General features: G+C 40.1%; 1 protein-coding gene across 3 annotated transcripts in view; it reads right to left on the reverse strand.

The window, feature by feature from the left end:
• SVEP1 (sushi, von Willebrand factor type A, EGF and pentraxin domain containing 1) overlaps nt 1-19429 on the reverse strand; it is a 185606-nt gene that overhangs the window by 149051 nt on the left and 17126 nt on the right. For all 3 annotated transcript variants that reach the window (XM_034664246.1, XM_034664245.1, XM_034664247.1), the window contains exons 2-3: nt 8971-9226; nt 5828-6004 (exon numbers count right to left, since the gene is read on the reverse strand). In XM_034664246.1, the coding sequence (XP_034520137.1) occupies nt 5828-6004; nt 8971-9226 (433 nt within the window). The remainder of the gene's footprint in view (nt 1-5827; nt 6005-8970; nt 9227-19429) is intronic.

The raw sequence follows: 19429 nt of genomic DNA on the forward strand, positions 1-19429 counted from the left end.
GGATCCCATAACGCGGGGATCACGCCCTGGGCCGAAGGCAGACGCTTAACCGCTGTGCCACCCAGGCGCCCCTGAAATTGTATTTTCAACTGTGTGTTCATTTGTTAAATGTCATCTCTATGGCCAGACTATAGGGTCTGGAGCCAGACAACTTAGGTTTACCTCCCAGCTCTGTTAGCTGTGTGACTCAGGACAAGTTACTCAACCTCTCACACTTTAAGTTTCCTTGTCTCTAACATGAAACAATACTCCAGAGAGTTATTATAAACATTAAGTGAGTTAATATATATCAATGCTTGGGAAAGGGCCTGGAATATCATAAGTGCTCTTTAAATATTAATTAATTTTTATCAGTTATTATTGCTGTCATCCTCATCACCATCTGTATCACTGTCCAAATGCCAATATCAAAGTTACAGGACAAAGACAGGAATGCTAGAGCTAGAAATGGAAGCAACACTTTCTTTTCATTAGACTTCTTTTCATTAGAGTTTAGCAGTACAGTTCCCTTGGCTGAAGTTCAATTACTAATCCTAGGGGAATATCTTCTCAATCCTTTAAACGTGGACATGCAGTGTTAAAATTCCACACCTGAGCGGCGCCTGGGTGGCTCAGTTGGTTGGGCCTCTGCCTTCGGTTCAGGTCATGATCTCAGGGTCCTGGGATTGATTTCGGAGCCCTGAGTTGGGCTCCCCACCCAGTGGAGAGTCTGCTTCTCCCTCTGCCCCTCCCAACTCGTGCTCCTCTTTCTCTTACTCTCTAAAATAAATAAATAAATAAAATCTTTTTAAAAATTCCATACCTGAATTTCTGAATCATACAAAGTATTTACAGTAAATGAAACTGGGTTATGTAGGTTTTTTAAAAAACAAAATATCATAGGCCTTTTATAAAGCACTGATTTACAACAACAAAAAAGGATTGATATGCAAGTGTTCCTGGCCTTTCTCCATTTGTGGTTCCCCAGAGGGTGTTGCAGACTCAAGAGGAAAGAGTGAGAAGGGTAAGGAGTTTGAGTTAGGGCTTGGAAGGCACATGTGTGCTTAAGTATGAGTGTGTGTGTGTGTGTGTGTGTGTGTGTGTGTGTGTGTGTGCAGGGAGGAATTTGAAGGGGTAAGTACAGAAGAGTTATGGTTTCTAAGGGAAAGGATGATGAGAAGAGTGAGATTTTAAGAATTGCTGTGGTCTATACAGCCCCAGTTTGGAGTTAGAGAAAATCAAGAAAAGGACTTGTACTGTTTTGAAATTTATTTTGATTGCTGGACTGGATTTCTTTTATTACAATGCCTCCCTGAGACTGGACTATCTGGGGAATGGATCTGTAAGTATTACAACTGTGCTTCGAATGCTCTTTCCTTAGCAGATTTTTTAGCGTTAGGTGAACTTCTGTCGAATATGGTTTCTATGGTCAGCACTATTATACAAATGAATAAGAAATACATGAACAAAGCATCTACCTTGGATTGTCTATATATTATATGATTCTCACTTCTGTAAAACCTATTAGCACACACTCTCCAAGACCACCAGCTAAAAGCATGGGATTATTTTGAAATGAACTCAAGTTTTGAGCCAAGGGAAGTTAAAAACCAGTTCAAGAATATTAAGAAATGTCTCATAAAATTGAACTCTTTCGACAAAGTATTACTTGTTAGTAACTTCTAATGAATGTCTTCAAGCTTGCATTCAAGTTAAAGTGTTTAGGATATGGAATGGATCCACAATGACTGAAATCTTTTTGTGCATCAAGGTCTTGTCTGTGAAGCAGCTGCTTACCGTGACAGTGGTGCTCAGGCCATTTCAAGCAAAGCCACTGCCCTGGACAGGGCTTAGCAAAGTCATCGTTTGAGAACCCAGGCAACCCAGATTGCCAATCACCCAGAACAAGGAGGGAAAAAGAGAAGAGCACAGTGATACCACAGCCGTCAACTTTCTTTGAGGTCTCACAGCACCAGTGGAGACAATCTAAAATAAAGGAAGGACCGCATGGACTTGGGAGACCAGGATTCTGCTTCAGCTCTGCCACGCTTCCCGTCTGATCACGGGATGGAGTTTCCTCACCTCCCAAGCGAGCAAAGCTCCTACAGCTAGCTCTAGCATGCTTGTCTATGAAATTAACAAATACAATTTACCTCAGGATCTTTTCCCTAATCAAAGCAAACAAGCTCTGCTCTCTCCACCATCCAGGGGCGCATCAGCCCACTGCCTTCTCTCACTCAGTGTTCTTGATTTTCACTGGAGGCTCGTCAGGTCCCAATTTATTCCAGGGGTGCCTGGGTGGCTCAGTCGTATAACATCCAACTCTCGATTTTGGCTCAGGTCATGAACTCAGGGCTGTGGAATCAAGCCCCGCATCGGGCTCTGCACTGAGCGTGGAGCCTGGTTGGGATTCTCTCTCCCCTCTCTCTTTGCCAGTCCCCGCACTCACGCATGTTCTCTCTCTCTCAGAAAACAAACAAACACACAAACAAAACCAAAAAAAACTGCATTCCACCTTTAGCAGGTGCCAGGCTTCTCAATGGTATTCACCTGCGTGTCTAGATCTTTCTGAACCTCCCACGGCAAAGTTTTATAAAATACATGGTGTCGGGGCGCCTGGGTGGCACAGCGGTTAAGCGTCTGCCTTCGGCTCAGGGTGTGATCCCGGCGTTATGGGATCGAGCCCCGCATCAGGCTCCTCTGCTATGAGCCTGCTTCTTCCTCTCCCACTCCCCCTGCTTGTGTTCCCTCTCTCGCTGGCGGTCTCTATCTCTGTCAAATAAATAAATAAATAAAAATCTTTAAAAAAAAATAAATAAAATACATGGTGTCATTTATCTTCAAGTATCTCATATGCGAGGGAACTACTTTAGTATTCATTCATTAAGACTCAGAAGAAATTAATTGTCCAAAGCCACATCGTTTATAACCGGCAGAGGTTGAATTTGAGCCAGATCTTCCTGCGTTTTTAAACACTCTGAGCACCATTCAGTGTCTATGGTCTCTGAAAACAATGTCTATAAGAAGTTATTTTCAAAAATACAAAATAAGCAGTGCGATATCTTGGAAATAACACAGAACTTAGAATAACATTAGAGAAAAGTGTCCTAGGTCCCTTTTGGGGTCCTGCTGATGGCCAGACACGCCATCTTAAGTAAAATATTCATCTTTCTGAAGACCTCAATTTCCTCTTGTAGAATGAGGGATTTCATGTAGATAATCTCTAAGGTTTCCTCTGGCTGTACAGAGGAATGATTTGGTTCTGAAAGGCATTGTTTCTACAAGGAGGAAAAATACTCAGAATTCCAACTCTTCAGAGCAAAAGGTAACATTCTCTCCGGGAGCAAGAAAACAGCTATCATCAAGACACCTTCAGATCTTAGTGAGAGGGACGATCTTAGAACCTTCCCCACCGTTCCTTCCTTACAGCATGGGCCTTTTTACTTAATAGCACACATCACAGTTTGTGATCACAGACTGACCTGTGTGCGTAGACTGGAAGTCCCAGCAGGTGAGGACCATGCCCGTCTGCTCACTGCCAAATCCCTGCCTGCTGCCTAGCATAGGGCTTGGTCTGAAAAACATGCTCAGTAACATCGGTCAACTGAGTAGATTTTTAAAGGGGCTCACAGCTTCCAGGTTTTCAGTACTGGATGATTTAGTGCTAATATTTCTTTTTACCTTTCCTAAAGAGTCCGGTAATGAGTCTTTCATGCCATAGGAAAGATGTAATAAATTTCTTTTCTCTTAGTTCCTAATGTGTAGGAGAAGCCAGTGATGGGTGCAGTCTCCTCCAAATACACAAATCACAGTATACACCTTGGGGTTCTACCGCGCCATTCCCTAACCCCCCAGCAACAAATACTAAAGGTGACAATACGAACATTTGTATCAATGCAACTCTACCTCATTTAAATCTTGCGTGAAAGAAAGTAGTAAGCTGAGGCTTACTAATTTAGGAGGAGGGATGGATAAGTTAATCCTTTTGTGCTTGGTGTTCTTGGCAAGAACCAGCTGCAGAAGTACTCCTGTCCCCTCTGTGAGGCTCTACTGACAGGCCCACCCAACCTCACACACATTACAGACTGCTGTGCCTTTCAGCCTGGAATGTACGACTAGGAGCCGCCACAGCTACTTGGGGAACCAGGGGTAGTGGGTTTGTGAACTGCCCCCTGTCTCATCCTGCCACTTCTCCCTTGGGATGCGAGATTATAGGGCTGGGGAGCAGTGGGGCTGCAGCCCAGCATGGCTGAGGCTGTTGGGCAGCCACACGGCAGGGGCTCATTGGCAGGGAACGGTTCAGTCTACAACCACATGGGAAGCAGACATGCTGACTACAGCACGGAGGAAAGAAAATGAGAGCTTCTGCCTGTGTCTGGTGGGCTAGGATGGGAGGAGGGGAAAGGAGGGGGTGTTGGGGAGAGTGCCAAGCTGGGCTGTTGATGAAAGTGTGGGAAGATTCCAAGGAAGGCGTTTTGCCAACTCAGAGGCAGTTGGGCTGATTTTTTCCCCCTTTCTTCTGCATAAATGAGAATTCCTGCTGGGTGGGGTAGGAGCAGAGCCAAGAAAGGAGTGATTTGCTGGGTGAGCATGGACGCTTGGACCTAGGAAGTATGTGTCTGCCTGCTGGGACCAGGGCCAGGGGAGGAAGGAGAAATTAAAGGAGGGGAACTGGGGGGCACCGGGAATAAAGGAGAATAAAAGAAGAACACAAAAGGAAATGTCCTATGAGGAAAGGAGAAAATAGGAGAGAGACACAGCAGGTCACGTAGACAGGGGAGAGACACCTTCCTGTGCTGCTGAGCAGGTCTACCAAATGTCAGAATAAAATAATGTTCACATGAAACAAGCAGCGAAAGACCACATGGTAGAGTATACAGTAAACCTACTCCTAAACTCTCCTGGTGGCTGTTAATTTCCATGGGATACATTCTTCCCAAATAGCAAACGTTGCCTTTAAGGTAAAACAGAACAAACAAAATGTTATCGCAGAAAGCCACAAGCTACTTTAAAGATTAGGAGAATATTACTTAGAAGTATTTCCTAAAATATAATGTAAAATACCAGAGTCCTAAACTGCTCTTCTTGGACTTGCTAATAAAATATTAGAAATATAAAGATCCTCTTGTAAGGAAATCCAGAGCAGGTAAAATGACAAATGTAGATGCAGTGAATTCCACTATGAAGTGATGTCACTTTTAGTAAGCTTTCTGATGTCCCTTTGTGGAGACTTGTGAAGGGCTAAAAGATCATCAAGCCAATGTTGCATTTTTTGTGACAATCCCACAAATTCCGGCCTGAAGACCAGAATCCCACTAGCCTCAATCTCCTACAGAGACTAATGCATATTTTGGCTTAAGTGCCTATAGGATGGATCTGGTTATTGATTGATTACGAACAGAAGACCCCCAAATCTTCCTTTCCCAAATCTAGGAAGATCAAGGCTTCAAGAGGCCTTGCAAACTTCCTTTGTCCCTCTTGGACTTTGGCCACCACCACACAGACAAGCCCAGGCGAGCCTGATAGGATCTGAGAGGCCCCGTAAAGGCCAATCTAGTGGTCCTAGACAAAGTCGGTGTAGACCAGACTCCAGCCAGCTGATCCCCAACCAGGTAAGAAAACCCAACTAAGATCAGCGAGGCAGCCTATCCAAACTCACAGCTAATGATAATGTTTGAGTTGGCACAGCTGAGATGAAACAAGCTGCCCAACTGACCCAAAGATTCATGAGCAATAATAATCAACCAACCAACCAATAAACGAGTGTGTTAAGCCACTGAGTTCGGGGATCTTTTTTTTTACACAATAACAGATAACTTGTACAATTACACACAAACTGGAGACTCACCTGTGCATTCATACTGCAGACCTTTCCCATAATAGCCCTTTTCACAGATGCACTCAAACTGACCCGTGTGTGTCCCACATTTGCAGCTTGCCATGCGGTCACAGCACTCTTGGCCAGCTTCACATAGATATGAGCAATGAGACATATCCTCTTGAATAAAACTCCCAGAAGGCAGATCTGTCGATGACATAGGACAGAGGGTAATAAAAAACAAATGAGCAGTTCCATGTTACATTCTCCAGTTGCTAAAATTTAGGTGCAAATTGGAGAAGATATCTTTTCATATCCGTCCAATTCCCAACTGCACACCGCTCCCACCCGAATATGCATGTGTGTTCTGTGCACTACCACAGACTGGGAACTTGTTTCATTCGGTGAAGTTATTTCAGTCTGGGACCTCATCATAAGCTCTCGAGGATACACAGGGTCAGGCAGAAATTAAGCACTTCAGTGAGGAAGCTCCAGATGTGGCAGGAAGTAACGTAGTCGGTCCCCCAGGTCAACCCCCTGGCTTCCACACCAGCAGTGCCCCACTGCCGCAATATGAGGTCAGGCAGCAGAAACTAGATTTCCAAAACCCTTTTTCAAAAAGGTAAATGAAATTACAATCGTGACAGCTGCATAAGGGTTTGGCTTATGAGCTACTGGCTTAAGAATAGATACCATCACTTCTACAGTTATTGGATAAAGACTTAACAGCACCACGCAAGTTTAATAATAGAACCAGAAGATGGCTTATTTCTCAATGTTAAGTAACTTCTCATGTTTTATGTGAATGGAGATCATCACACTGATGACCTGAGCCATGTTCTGAAGTGAGGCATGCTGGGAATTCTAGAACTCAGGCAGAGTCGTTCAGAAAGTGACTTAACAGGGCAGGGTAAGGCTGAATATGAGCAATCCAGAATGGATGGCCTAGAATCAGGCAAATAATAAGTTCCATTTACTCTGCCGAAGAAGTTCTAAAGTCTTATTAGCCCAAATCCCTGGGCTGTTGCTGGGTCCAGATAGAGTGATGGGCCCCTCGTAGGAACTCAAACGTGTGAGTTCCAGCAAGACACATTCACTTGCAACTGAATACCTGGAAAGAAAATTGGTGATGGCCTCATTTAAGGAACATCTGTGTCTGTGCATTAGGACCCTGAACAACACACAGGGGCGAGGTAAAGAGAAGACTCGAGCCCCAACTGAAAGAGACCAGTACAATCAGGTACCCTATTAGAGCTCCATTTAAGAGACTGTGGTGTGGGTAAAAGGTCTACAACATGTACGCTTAGCTCTGAGGCACTGGACCACTGGATTATTTGGCAGTAGAGCAACTCAGGAGCAAGAAAGATCTAGCTACCAAGACTGGTACACTGGCATTCAGGTCTGAGAGAGAGGTAAGTATACATGTTACATATGGAGAAAGCTATTATTCTGTACCCCAGGCCTATTGAGGATGGCCAGACACATGGACGGTCTTGAGACCAAAAGTGGATCCATCCAAATAGAAAGTAGCTTCAGAGGACTTAAAGGCAGGGAAAACGAGGCTCATTTCCTTTGACTTGATCAGGTCTTTGCAATAGGAACAGGATCTTTCCTTGCCAAATTTGGAAACTTGATCAGAGAATTATGCATTCTAGGTATCTGCTTATTGTAATAAAACTGATGCCTTCCAAAACTCTGTTGCAATATTGTAACCAAAAGAACACTCTGTCCCAACTCAGCTTCTGGGTCAACTTGGCATTAGGGTTCTAAGAAGGCCCCAATCCTACAAGCAGAGGGATGAGAGGACTGGAAATTAGTCCTCTACAACATAGCAGGTAACACCCATGATGTCAGAATCCCAGCTAGTAACAGCCACCCTGCCATCCCACTCAACATACCACTTTTCCCTGAGAAAAGGAGAAACAAAGGAAGCCCCACAGTTACTGAATTTCTGCCATGTGATAACACTACACTTAGTAATATTTAAATATTTTATTTACTCCTCTTGACAAAACTATGTGGTTTGCATTATAATATCCCCATTTTAAAAGTAGAGGAGAGACTTGTAGATGTTAGATAAAGTGCCTACAGTAAGAATAGTAGTGGTTGGTTAATGAGGGCTACAGATAATAAGCCCTCAGTAACTTTTCTAATCACCATATGTATTAACCCATTTAAGGCTTGTAACAATTCTATAGAGTAGGTATTATTCTCATTTCCTAGTCTATTAACAAGAAACCTAAGGAGTGCAAAAGCTAAATAATTTGCCAAAAGCCACTCAAAAAGTAGGTGACTAAGATTTTTTTGCTGTATCCACAAGGAGTCTGAGATCCTGCTCTTAAATGCTTCTCTTGGAAATATGATAGGGCTGATCTGCTCCTTATGAATTGCTTGAAACCTCACGTGGCCATGATTTGCCTATTAACATGAATCTTTCACACAGATACCTGCAAGGATCAAGCCTAACTTGTCGCATGGTTTTGGTCTGAGGCTGGATCTCCTGTCATTCCTTCCCAATCTATGCTTTCCTGGTGGCTTAGCAAAACGCATGCCCTTATTATGCCTGGAAGTTCATCTAACCTAAATCACACAACTAAACATCCTTATAAGTGGCGAACTCTAATGAATGGGTTTACTGACTTCACTCCTTGTTGGGGTAATGCTCTTCAACTTATACGTAAGCACACATGTCTTCAAACTGTCAGGTCAAGAAGTATGCGTTAAGTATTTACTGTCCCTATATCTTCATGTGTATTTCTGGAAACATTCTGGTGAGATTCACTATGCATGTCTCTGAATGTTTATTTCATTCTTCCAGATAACTATAAATAGATCTAAGTCAAGGCTTCCCGCTCTGTGTGTGGCCTTAAAACACACCTACACTCATTCCATTGATTCTAACGGTTCCAGGTGGGAGCATATGGGTATCTAGTGAAAATCCATCGCAGCTGTTAAGAAACAAAATAAAGCAAAACAAATACTCCTGTTGCAAGTCAGACTGTCACCTCTATTTATGAAGTTCAACACAGCTCCTAATACACCAAGGACACACTGGCATCATGCTCAGGGAAGACTTTGCAGGGTTTGATGCTACCCTCCAAGAGGTTTCAAGCAGTTGGTGAGAAGGAGCCCCCACTTAAATGCATCATGTCACGCCACTGGGTTTCCCTTACCTTCATGCAATGCGCGGCGAGCTAAAGCCTCAAATTCTTCAAAACTGTGGAGCAGGTAGCAGTGCTCCTCTTTTGGGGTGGAAGCCATGTCATTCAGTTCTCGAATGTTTCCTTGCCATATGCCAAACGTGAAGATCTCCACTCCAAAATCTCGCAGAGATGCTGCAACTGGCCTGGGATCTCCCCCATTGGAATATCCATCAGTAATGAGGAATATAACTTTTGTTGAGTTTTCTCTAGAGTGACGGAGAATTTGCTGTGTAATGAAATAAAAGTAGTTAGTGTGAGTGTGTATCGTGGTGGCCTACTATGTGCTTCCTCTCTTCTATAAAACGGCATCTGTGAAGATCATTAGCATGTCACGAGAGCGAGAACAAACACTGATTGCTGAGAGTAAAACAGAAACAGGCACAGACTAGCGCCTACAATGGTCGTCTCGCAGACCCACAGAAAACCCTAAAAGCACTTAAAATGTATCATTATCACCAGTGGCAGCATCCTCGTGACCGCCATGCAGCTTGCTAATGAAGAGCAGCAAATGTCTATGGCATGCATTTTTATCCATATTGCCACTTATTGTTAAGCTATTTTTATGAATTTTCAGGCTCTTGACACATGGGCCAAATCTGAGTCCTAAATATCTATTTCCAAGTATATCCAGCTCGCTGTCCATCTACCTACTTAGCTGAACCACATCATGATCATTTATCAAAAGCCTAATCAGAAGAAAACTTGACAGAAAATGTCTTTTCCGGAGTTAATAATGGCCAACCTACTTCCCATGTTTGTTTTCCACTGCTTCTCCAATGCTGCAGAATTCATGCACTCCCTCATCTGTTTTAGACCACCCGGCATCAGCACAAAATCGGCCGGTTTTGATGCTGCCCTATCTTTATGAGAAAATACTAATCTATTCAATCTGACACTTGGGCTTTACTATTTTAGGACGAGTTATGCTTTATAACATTATATGCTATTCCTCCTGTATACATAGAAGGGGGAAAATGAAACCTTTTTATTAAAGGCATTTATTTATGCCACTGATGCTTTATAACATTGAACTACAAAAGCACAAGGAGTCCAGTGGTGAATCTGGGATTGTAATTGAATCTTCTGTTGTTGCTTTTCATCACAAATGGGTAGGAAAGGTAAAGAAGTGCCCGGGTATATTTTCTGGCAAGTTCTCAGGAAGAACTCGACATCTCTTAGGCAGTAATTCAAGTACATCAGGAAAGTAGTTAGGAAGAGTGACAAGTATATCGTATGTTTTGTTAAAGTTAAAAGGAGATGATAGGATTTAAAAAAAAAAATAACTGCCTCGATTCCCTGAAGGGCCAGACTCAGCTATAAGGTCCAGATTCTCTCAGATTATATGATCCACGTGTTCCTTCGTATAGAAGTCCTAGCTATTGACTCTAATTTAATAACTCTAACCAAACTTCATTAATGTTCGTGAGCTAAAGATAATGCCGCTACACCTGAATTTAAAGACAATTAAAGGAAACTAAAAATGACTTTGGAAAACATCTGGAAAGCCAGCAATTTGAGAAGAGGTATTCAAACACTTTACCTCCCTCTCTCAGAAACCTACTCCTGCTAAGGGCCAAAGAGAATCAGAAACCAGCCTGAAGGAGTTCCTTCTGGCCAAATAATGGACAATCTGAGTATCAATAAAAATAATAATTGAAGTGCATTTAAATGCATCATATTTATATTTTATCAGATACATTTACATGTGTATAAACATTTATATTTTCAGTTAGTACACACCCCAGGAGAAAAGCCGTATCAATATAAACAGTAATTGGAATGGACTGAGATACACACACACACACACACACACACTTTTTTCATTCAGGATCACCTGCGGGGTGGGGGGAATCCAATGGTCTGTGATGGGCGGCATGGAGTCAGATATTATTTTGTCTTTAAAGTTATACATCAGGCTTTGAAGGGTAACTCAGAGTTCTCGTGCTCCAAGTGGTAACTTGTGTTTACAGGGGCCTTGCTCTTTACCACGTGATAAACTCTGTCTTTCTGGGCTGTTTCACTCTGAAATCGTAACCCAACCTCCACAGCCACATCCCTAAGCTCTTGCTCATTTCGATTACTCTCTCTTCTATAAGACCATGGAAGCAAACTGTAAGCAAGACACTGAGAAAGTGAGAATTTGGACGGAAGTAGAAGAGAGAAAAAAAAGCAAACTATCGTCTTTGGTGTGGTTCTGAACATTGGCACAGAACGCGTTCGTAAACATCTATTTGATGAATGAATTAATGAGTAAACAAACTCTAGGATAGTCTGAAGACAGTTACTTGCATGAGTTGGTCTTGAGGGAGCAGAAGGAACGTCCAGAATATTTGCATGCGCACACGTACTTTATTTCGTACAGTTTGGTACCAAAAAAAGATGAGGTTTTCTTTCTGTGCCTTCATTATCCCTGCGCAAAATATTATTTTATAATGTTAATTGTAGCTCACGTCAATGATATTCCTTAACATTCCGGTTAGGATTTAGGGATTTAGCGGAGGTTTCTTGTCATACTACTCATTCCGTGCGAAACACATTAAGCTGTGGTTCTATTTTTCTTCTCTTCTTGCGGGGAACTGGTAAGTGTTTACAGGAACCATTATATGTGTTGGCAAGACAATATATTAAGCTTAAAATAGAAGAATAGCAGGACTACTAGTCCAAGAGAAGAATTACACAAGATCTGGGTTTGGAATGCACTTTAAAAGACAGAGGAGGAGTGGATGATTTACTGAAAATATTTTACCCCCTTCCCCCAATCTTCGCGCTCCATCACACTTGAATAAAAACATAATTCAATAAAAACATTTTCATCCCACAGATCTGAGAAGTAAATAGATCTGTGGTAATGTTTGTGGAATGTGGTAGAGGCCTGGCACTTGACGCTCCTTTTAGTGTTCCTGAAATACTTTACATCATCTGCTGTCCTTCGCAAGGCATTGAAGAAATCGAATTTTCTGGTCCACAATATTGAATGAGGCAAACCCTCTGCTGCCTAAGAAAACCGCAACATGGACGTCGTACGGCAAAAGGTTATCACCATCTGTATTGTATCAAGCCTCTGATTAGCTTGTATAAATATCTGGCAGGGAAGTAAGCTCCCCTTGTCCAGCAAAAGTCAGTAGAATGATAAAAATGCAGGGTTGTGTAACATTGTTCTAACACCCGAGATCCATCACCATTACACAAGACTGCAACCCCACCCCTACCCCCCAAGTCAGGCCACAAGGGAACTGTTTTGAAAAATGGTCTCGAAAGAAGAGAAGTCACAACAAATCTGACGTGGGGACCATATTTGCCCTGCGGCTCCATTAATTAAAATACATGTAGAGAGGATACCGACTGCAGCAGAACCTGTCGTGACCCACTGCGGCCCCACGTGCCTGAGACGCTAACCAGAGGAGCTCCTAAGTCATCTCCGAAACAAGCTGTTTAAGTTGATACCTATTGTGACTATTATCAGAGCCCCGCTCCTCCAGGGAGCCGGAAATTAGTAAATATTTTCTGTGTTTCAAGTTGTTTTCCACATGTATTTTTTTCCTTGTTAGGAAACGTTAAGTACAAACAAGACACCATAAGCTACTTATAATACTTACCTCATCCTTCAAATCCTAAGCTTTCGCCAAATTGCATCTGTTATTTAGTTAATATTTTTAATTTGAATACTCAAATATTCTTCAATTGAAGCAGTGTTTATGGTTCAGTACTTTCGAACAACATTTCTGGGGAAAGAAGTTCTTCTTCATCTGTTCGTTCATTTTCTGGACTTCAAATATTGTCTCCTTTTTTTGTGTGTTTATCTCATTTTCCTTCCTTTTGAGTTTGGTGGAAACGTCTGAAGCTTTTCTTCCCTATGCCTGTCTGTGCTTTATGCACTCTTGTGTCTCTTCCTTTGCACTTCTAATTAAGAATTAACCCTGGCATCGCATTTTATTTTTCTTGTGACAGTATTTCTTTATCTTGCACATTGTCTCTTTATTTCTTTCAGCTTCTCAGCCAGGTTTGTTCTCATGATGATCTGTTGTTTATCCTCTTGTGTCTCATCCTCATTTCACTGTTTTATTTACTTAAGGGCATGGAACAAATGCTTTCTAGGATTTCGTTCTATTTTTCATAGTGAATTCTTGTACTTTATCTGTAGCTTACATTCTATCTTTATTTTATTTGGCAGAAGGTTTTCAAAGAAGCCGGATAGAGGGGTTCTATTGGATAGCGCACGGCAAGATAGATAGAACCTCATCCCAGGAAGAAAAATTACCAAAAGCCAAGAGCAGGCCCATCAGAATCCTCTGTAAACCCAAGAACTGCAAAAACAACTTGAAGATTTAGAAGAATACACAACTTAATACCAGATAGGAAGAAAATAAGCACAGTGCAATGGTGTTTGCATCACTAGGATTTAGAAAGTCACAGCCTCTATGAGAACAAGGACAGAAAGCCATGGAAAGAGAACAAACAGGCTAAGAGGAAAACAAACAAGTGTGGGTGCAGAGGGATTTTATAAGAAAATTATGAAGGAAACCGAAAATATAAGGAAAGACTTAGAAATCCACATTGGTGGTAGTGAGATGAAAATGTCAGAAATTCAAACTGATACAGTTTAGTACAAACTTTAACATACAAAGCTGCTTACTAATCTCATAACCATAGAAGTATAATTCCAAATACATGCTTCCAAACCAAATTCAAATAATACTCAAAGAATCTTTGTCCTTTATTCAATAAGGCTTATTACTCAAAGGCAAAAATCGAGTAAAGGTAGTAAATATTTTGCTGTAATACAACATTGTAATTGTCCCAATTAAAAGAAAATAATAATCCAAGATGCTAAAAGCATATTCAATAAAAGTAATTCTGCCTATTTTAATTAATAAAAAATTAAGAATAAGACACCTCATTAATATAATAGATTGTCTATCTCAAAGCAAACAGTGTAAATCATGCTTAACTGTGGAAAAACTCACAAATTTCCTAATTAGATGAGAAGCGAATCCGCAATTCTAAGTATTTTCACTATTATTTAAAATCCTTTTGAAATTTTCAGCCAAGGCAACAAGACACAAAACCAGAATAAATATCACATTTCTTAAAGTTTCTGCTCCTTCTCAAAAAATCAAAATTAGAAAGCAAGAAACAAATTGGAAAATGCATTCATCAAGCTTGCCAAATAAAGGTCTTTATAAAAATCTTTATAGATTTAAAGACCTTTACTGAGGTCTTTATAAAAATCTTTTACGCATCTCTAAGGAAAAAATAGAGAAAAATAACAGAAATATAGGTGAGTATTTTGACCAAAGAAAATAAAGAAAAAAATTCTATTTGTCAGAAAATGTGAAAAACATTTAATTTCACTAAACCAAAATAATGTATGTTAAATAACAGTAATACTATTTTTTCATTTTCCAAATAGCCAGAGATCTTTTTAATTAAAATTCTGTAAAACTTATGAGGAAACAGATATTTCCACTGGGGATGCCACATGGACTGGTAATATTTGGGAGTACAGTGTGACAAAGTGACAAAAGTCTTAAAAATTTCACACAATTTGAACTAAAATTCTATACCTAAAAATATCTTAAGGAAATAACCATGGATACACAGAAAAAAGAAGATTAAAAGGATGTGTATCCCAGAATAATTTACAATATAAGGATATAGAAATGGTATAAAATTCCAACAATAGGTGAGGTTTAGGAAATTACAGGGCAAGCATGAAATATCATTACAATGATATTGTTGCATAATAATACATTTTAAAAGTAGGTAACCCAATATGATATGAATTAGTGTGCATGTATGTACTTAAGGACTGCATGTGTGGGCATGTATGTATCAGTTTGGCTGACAGTATACACATCAAAATGTTGACTATCTCCTGGTTATATTTCAGGAGTTTTATTGACTTCCATTTTGCAGTTTTATATCATTTCTAGATTTTCACTTTCTCCTCTCTATTCTTCCCCTGGGAAATGTCATGTAAACTGAGAACTTTGAGTCTTACCTATAAATAATGACTCCTAAATCTACCTCAAATTAAACTCTTTAACTTGTAAAGTGAAGTTCCGTTGGCCTGGTGGCACCTCTGCCTGAACGTTCCATAGAACTCTCAAGCTCAGCATGCTCTCTCTGTGCACAAAGAAGGGTTCCTTTCTCCTGTTTTCGAGATACATCAAATGTGGCATCATCATCTATCCCATTGTACAAGTCTGCATCTAAGAGTGATTACGATGCCTCCTTTCCGATCTATTATCACCTTTGGTAATCCATCTAGATGTATACCCTTCACTTCCGAATTATCTACCTACTTTTATTTATTTTTTTAATAATTTTTATTTGGTTATATTAGTCACCATACAGTACATCCCCAGTTTTTGATGCAATGTTCCACGATTCATTATTTGCGTATAACACCCAGTGCACCATGCAATATGTGCCCTCCTTAATACCCATCACTGGCCTATCCCAATCCCCCACCCCCCTCCCCTCTGAAGCCCTCAGTTTGTTTCCCAGAGTCCACAGTCTCTCATGGTTCATTCCCCCTTCTGTTTATCCCCCTTCATTCTTCCCTTCCTTCTCCTACCAATCTCCCTCTTTCTTATGTTCCATAAATAAGCGAAACCAAAAGATACAGATGTAGTGAAGAGAAGGGCCACATGCACCCCAATGTTCATAGAAGCATTGTCCACAATAACTAAATTGTGGAAGAAGCTGAGGGGTGCCCTTCAACAGATGACTGGATTAAGAAGATGCGGTCCATATATACAATGGAATATTACTCAGCTATCTACCTACTTTTAAACCCTATCCCTCTAGCCCTGGTTCAGGTACTTCTGTCTGGATTATTGAAAAACAAGAGTTGTTTTATGGTCTCTAGCTGAGGTTGATCTTTCAAATTCATTTTCTGACCTACCCGCAAAGCTATCTTTCTGAAATACTAATCCAATCATGTTTTAAAGCTTCCATTATTCCCCCTCTGAGGTTTAAATTTCTTTACATGTCCTTAGACTAATCACTCCTATACTTCCAGCCACATCCCCTACCACACCCCATCTCCTGCCTACCTCTGCAACCTACCTCTTACACTATGTGATCTATTTGAAGGTTTGGGAACATACCATTCTTTCCTTATGTTTGCTATACCTGGAAGTTCTTAACAAATCTTTCTCATCTCCTAATATGTCTACGTCCACTCTTAGCAGCCTTTCAAAATCCAGATCAAAGCTCACCTTCTCTTTGAAACTTTCCCAAATTCTTCTGCTGTGCAGAAAATATTAAATCTGCTCAATAATCCCACAATATTCCATTACACTAACCCTATCATAATTGTAGTTAACTTACCTGGCTATATCCCCAAGCTAAATGCAAGATACTCTATGGCAAGAATTGATTCTTTTATTTTTACTCTACTGATGATCAGAAAATAACTACGACACAAGTGGATGGAAGAATCAATAAACATACGCCTTAATTTTCACCACTTGTATGTTTAACATGCAGAATAAGTAAGTTCTAAGCCAAACACTGTTGTTACAGTAAATTCTTTTCTACAGTTGTGAAATGAAAACTTTATAAATATTGTATTTAAACTTATTTTACCAAGTCCATATGGAGCCTCTGTTATATATGAGGCACTGTGCTAGGGTTTTTACTTATACTATTTGATGACACAACAGAGCCATTAACTAAAAACAGCTAAGCCAAAGCTAAAACAATGACAAAAGTATATCTGGGAAGAATATTCTGCAGAAACCAAGTTTTCCTATTTATACTGCAATACAAAATAAACCATATTTAGGTATCTAATATGTCTCACTTATTTTAAGTATTTACTCAGCCTTCACAGACTGAAATTCTAGCATTAAAAAAAAATCTTGGCTCAAATAACATTTAGGCTATTTGTTACAGTCTAGCCAAATCACAGAAGAACCGGAGGGTCAAAAAAGAACTTAATCTCAGATTTATGGTCACAGAGTTTTTCCACCCACATACATGCTTTCGTTATTAAACATGGACACAAATCATTTTCAAATGGACCCACAGGGACAGTGCATCAAATTGGGAAAGGGTGCGTACAGGAGTTGATGAGTAGCTGACTAAATTCAGACTGTAAAAAACAACAGAATAAACAGGCAGAAGACCAAACAAACTTTCAATAATGCTGAATTCCACTATTCATTCTATAGACACACAAGGAATAAAGAAAATCTGGATAGCAAAGAGTTTAGTCATCAGAATCCAAATAAAAATGAAAATGGGCTAAATGACATAACATTTTAAGTGAATTGTTAATTTGCTACAAGATAGCAAAATCACATTCAACTTGACTATTAATTTTGTTATGAATAAATGTACAAAGTGGTTTCAGTTGACATGTAAAAGGTCTGTGCAATATGACCAAATGAGAGCCCGTAGGGTCAAACATGTGATGGAACTTGTTCATGTACCTCACATTAGGAAGGCAAAGGAGAAAGTAAGATGATCTCAAATGATATCTAGACATCGGTTTGCGATTTTACAAATGACTGAGGCAAAAAATACAGCAGCACTTACTTAATAACACAGTATCATAAACCAATGGGCAAAATCATGTTTGAAACATTCTCACTAAATTCAGGAAGACAAGAATACCCCATCACTTCTATGTGAGAAGTCTAGCTAATCTGATGAGGCAAGGAAGAGATCTAAGTATAATAAAAAATTATTCGTATTTCGAAAGAAAGAATCGAATTGAAAAGAAATATTGGGAGATGTTGAGAGTGATGCATGAGAATATTTTAACTGCAAAATTTTGTTGTAACAGCTGACGAATAATGCTTAAAAATTCAACTGTGGTAGATCTACATGACAAAACATACTTGAAAGGTAATTTTAGGAGAATTTTATTGTATGGGAAAATTTTCATTAAAATAAAAAATGAAATTAAATTAAAAATTATAGACTGCAGCTTTACTACATATTTACATATTATTATATATGTATTTCCATGTACACATAATAAGAATAAGAGACAAAACTATAATAATTACCATATTTTCCTACTTTATCTAAAACTATTAATGAGTATATTACTTCCATAAAAAGGAAAAGAAGCAAAAATTATTTTTAGAGAAAACACTTGCAAATGGAAGTTAGTAAAGACTTTGAATGGTTACCCTCAAATTAAAGGTATTTGCACAGTTTCAAGATAAAAATTAGGAAGGATGTTTTAACCACACTTGATTGTCAATAAAAATTGGATATCCACTTTATTAGCTTAAACCAAATGGGAAATGTATTGGAAACATAAAGGAATATCTCTCCAAACCCAAGAGCAGGGAGAAGAACTGAGTCTCAAGAGGGACTGGAACCAGGGGGCAGCTGGATGGCACAGCTGGTTAATCATCCAACTCTTGGTTTCAGCTCGGGTCCGGTCATGATCTTAAAGTCATGAGATCTCAGAGACCAGCGTCGGGCCCTGCACTCAGCATGAAGTCTGCTTGAGATTCTCTCTCCCTTTGCCCTCCCCCCACTCATGCTCTCTCTCTCTAAAATAATAAAGTTTTTTTTAAAAAAGAGAGGGGGGCGCCTGGGTGGCACAGCGGTTGGGCGTCTGCCTTCGGCTCAGGGCGTGATCCTGGCGTTCTGGGATCGAGCCCCACGTCGGGCTCCTCTGCTATGAGCCTGCTTCTTCCTCTCCCACTCCCCCTGCTTGCGTTCCCTCTATCGCTGGCTGTCTCTATCTCTGTCAAATAAATAAATAAAAATCTTTAAAATAAATAAATAAATAAATAAAAATAAAAAAGAGAGGAACTGGAACCAGGAACAATCAAGCTGCAGGTACCAATAGTTACTCCCTCCAACCTCCATTCGTTTCCTTCTGGGGCCATGCTGTATCTTGTCTCAGTTTCTGTCAACACATCTTTGTTCACTCCTTACATTGATGGGATTCCTCTGGTTCTCTGTGCATAGTCTTAAGTTATACTTCCCACCTACTGGTGGAAAAAAAAAAATCTACTCTCTCGGAGCATTTTTGTGCCCTACTCCAAATTCCCAAGAGGAAGAATATAAATGATCCATCTCAACCTCTGAATTGCCACTCTCAATCCAAACATAAAGGGACAGCCTCTCTAGGTGGGCAAAGGACTGAGAATGCATGTGGTTCTCAGGGAAAATGATTGTTGATTGACACACACTAGAGAAGAAATGAGCTACAAAGAAAGGAAAGAATTGAAAGCTATGCTTGGACTTCTCCAGTAGAAAAACAGTTTTGAAAATGTATCAGAGCAAACTGTCCTTCCAGAAAGGCATGAAATGCCAAGGAAACAGTGTAGATTTTTGGGGAGAATTCAACTGTAAAAACTTTCCTCAGAAAGTAGAAAAATCTTATGATTCAAAGCTGTCAGGAAGGAAACGATGTCTTCTTACTAGGTGTGTTAATAACATCTATGAA

The sequence above is a fragment of the Ailuropoda melanoleuca genome, chromosome 7 (genome assembly GCF_002007445.2).
Source record: "Ailuropoda melanoleuca isolate Jingjing chromosome 7, ASM200744v2, whole genome shotgun sequence".
NCBI lineage: Eukaryota > Metazoa > Chordata > Mammalia > Carnivora > Ursidae > Ailuropoda > Ailuropoda melanoleuca.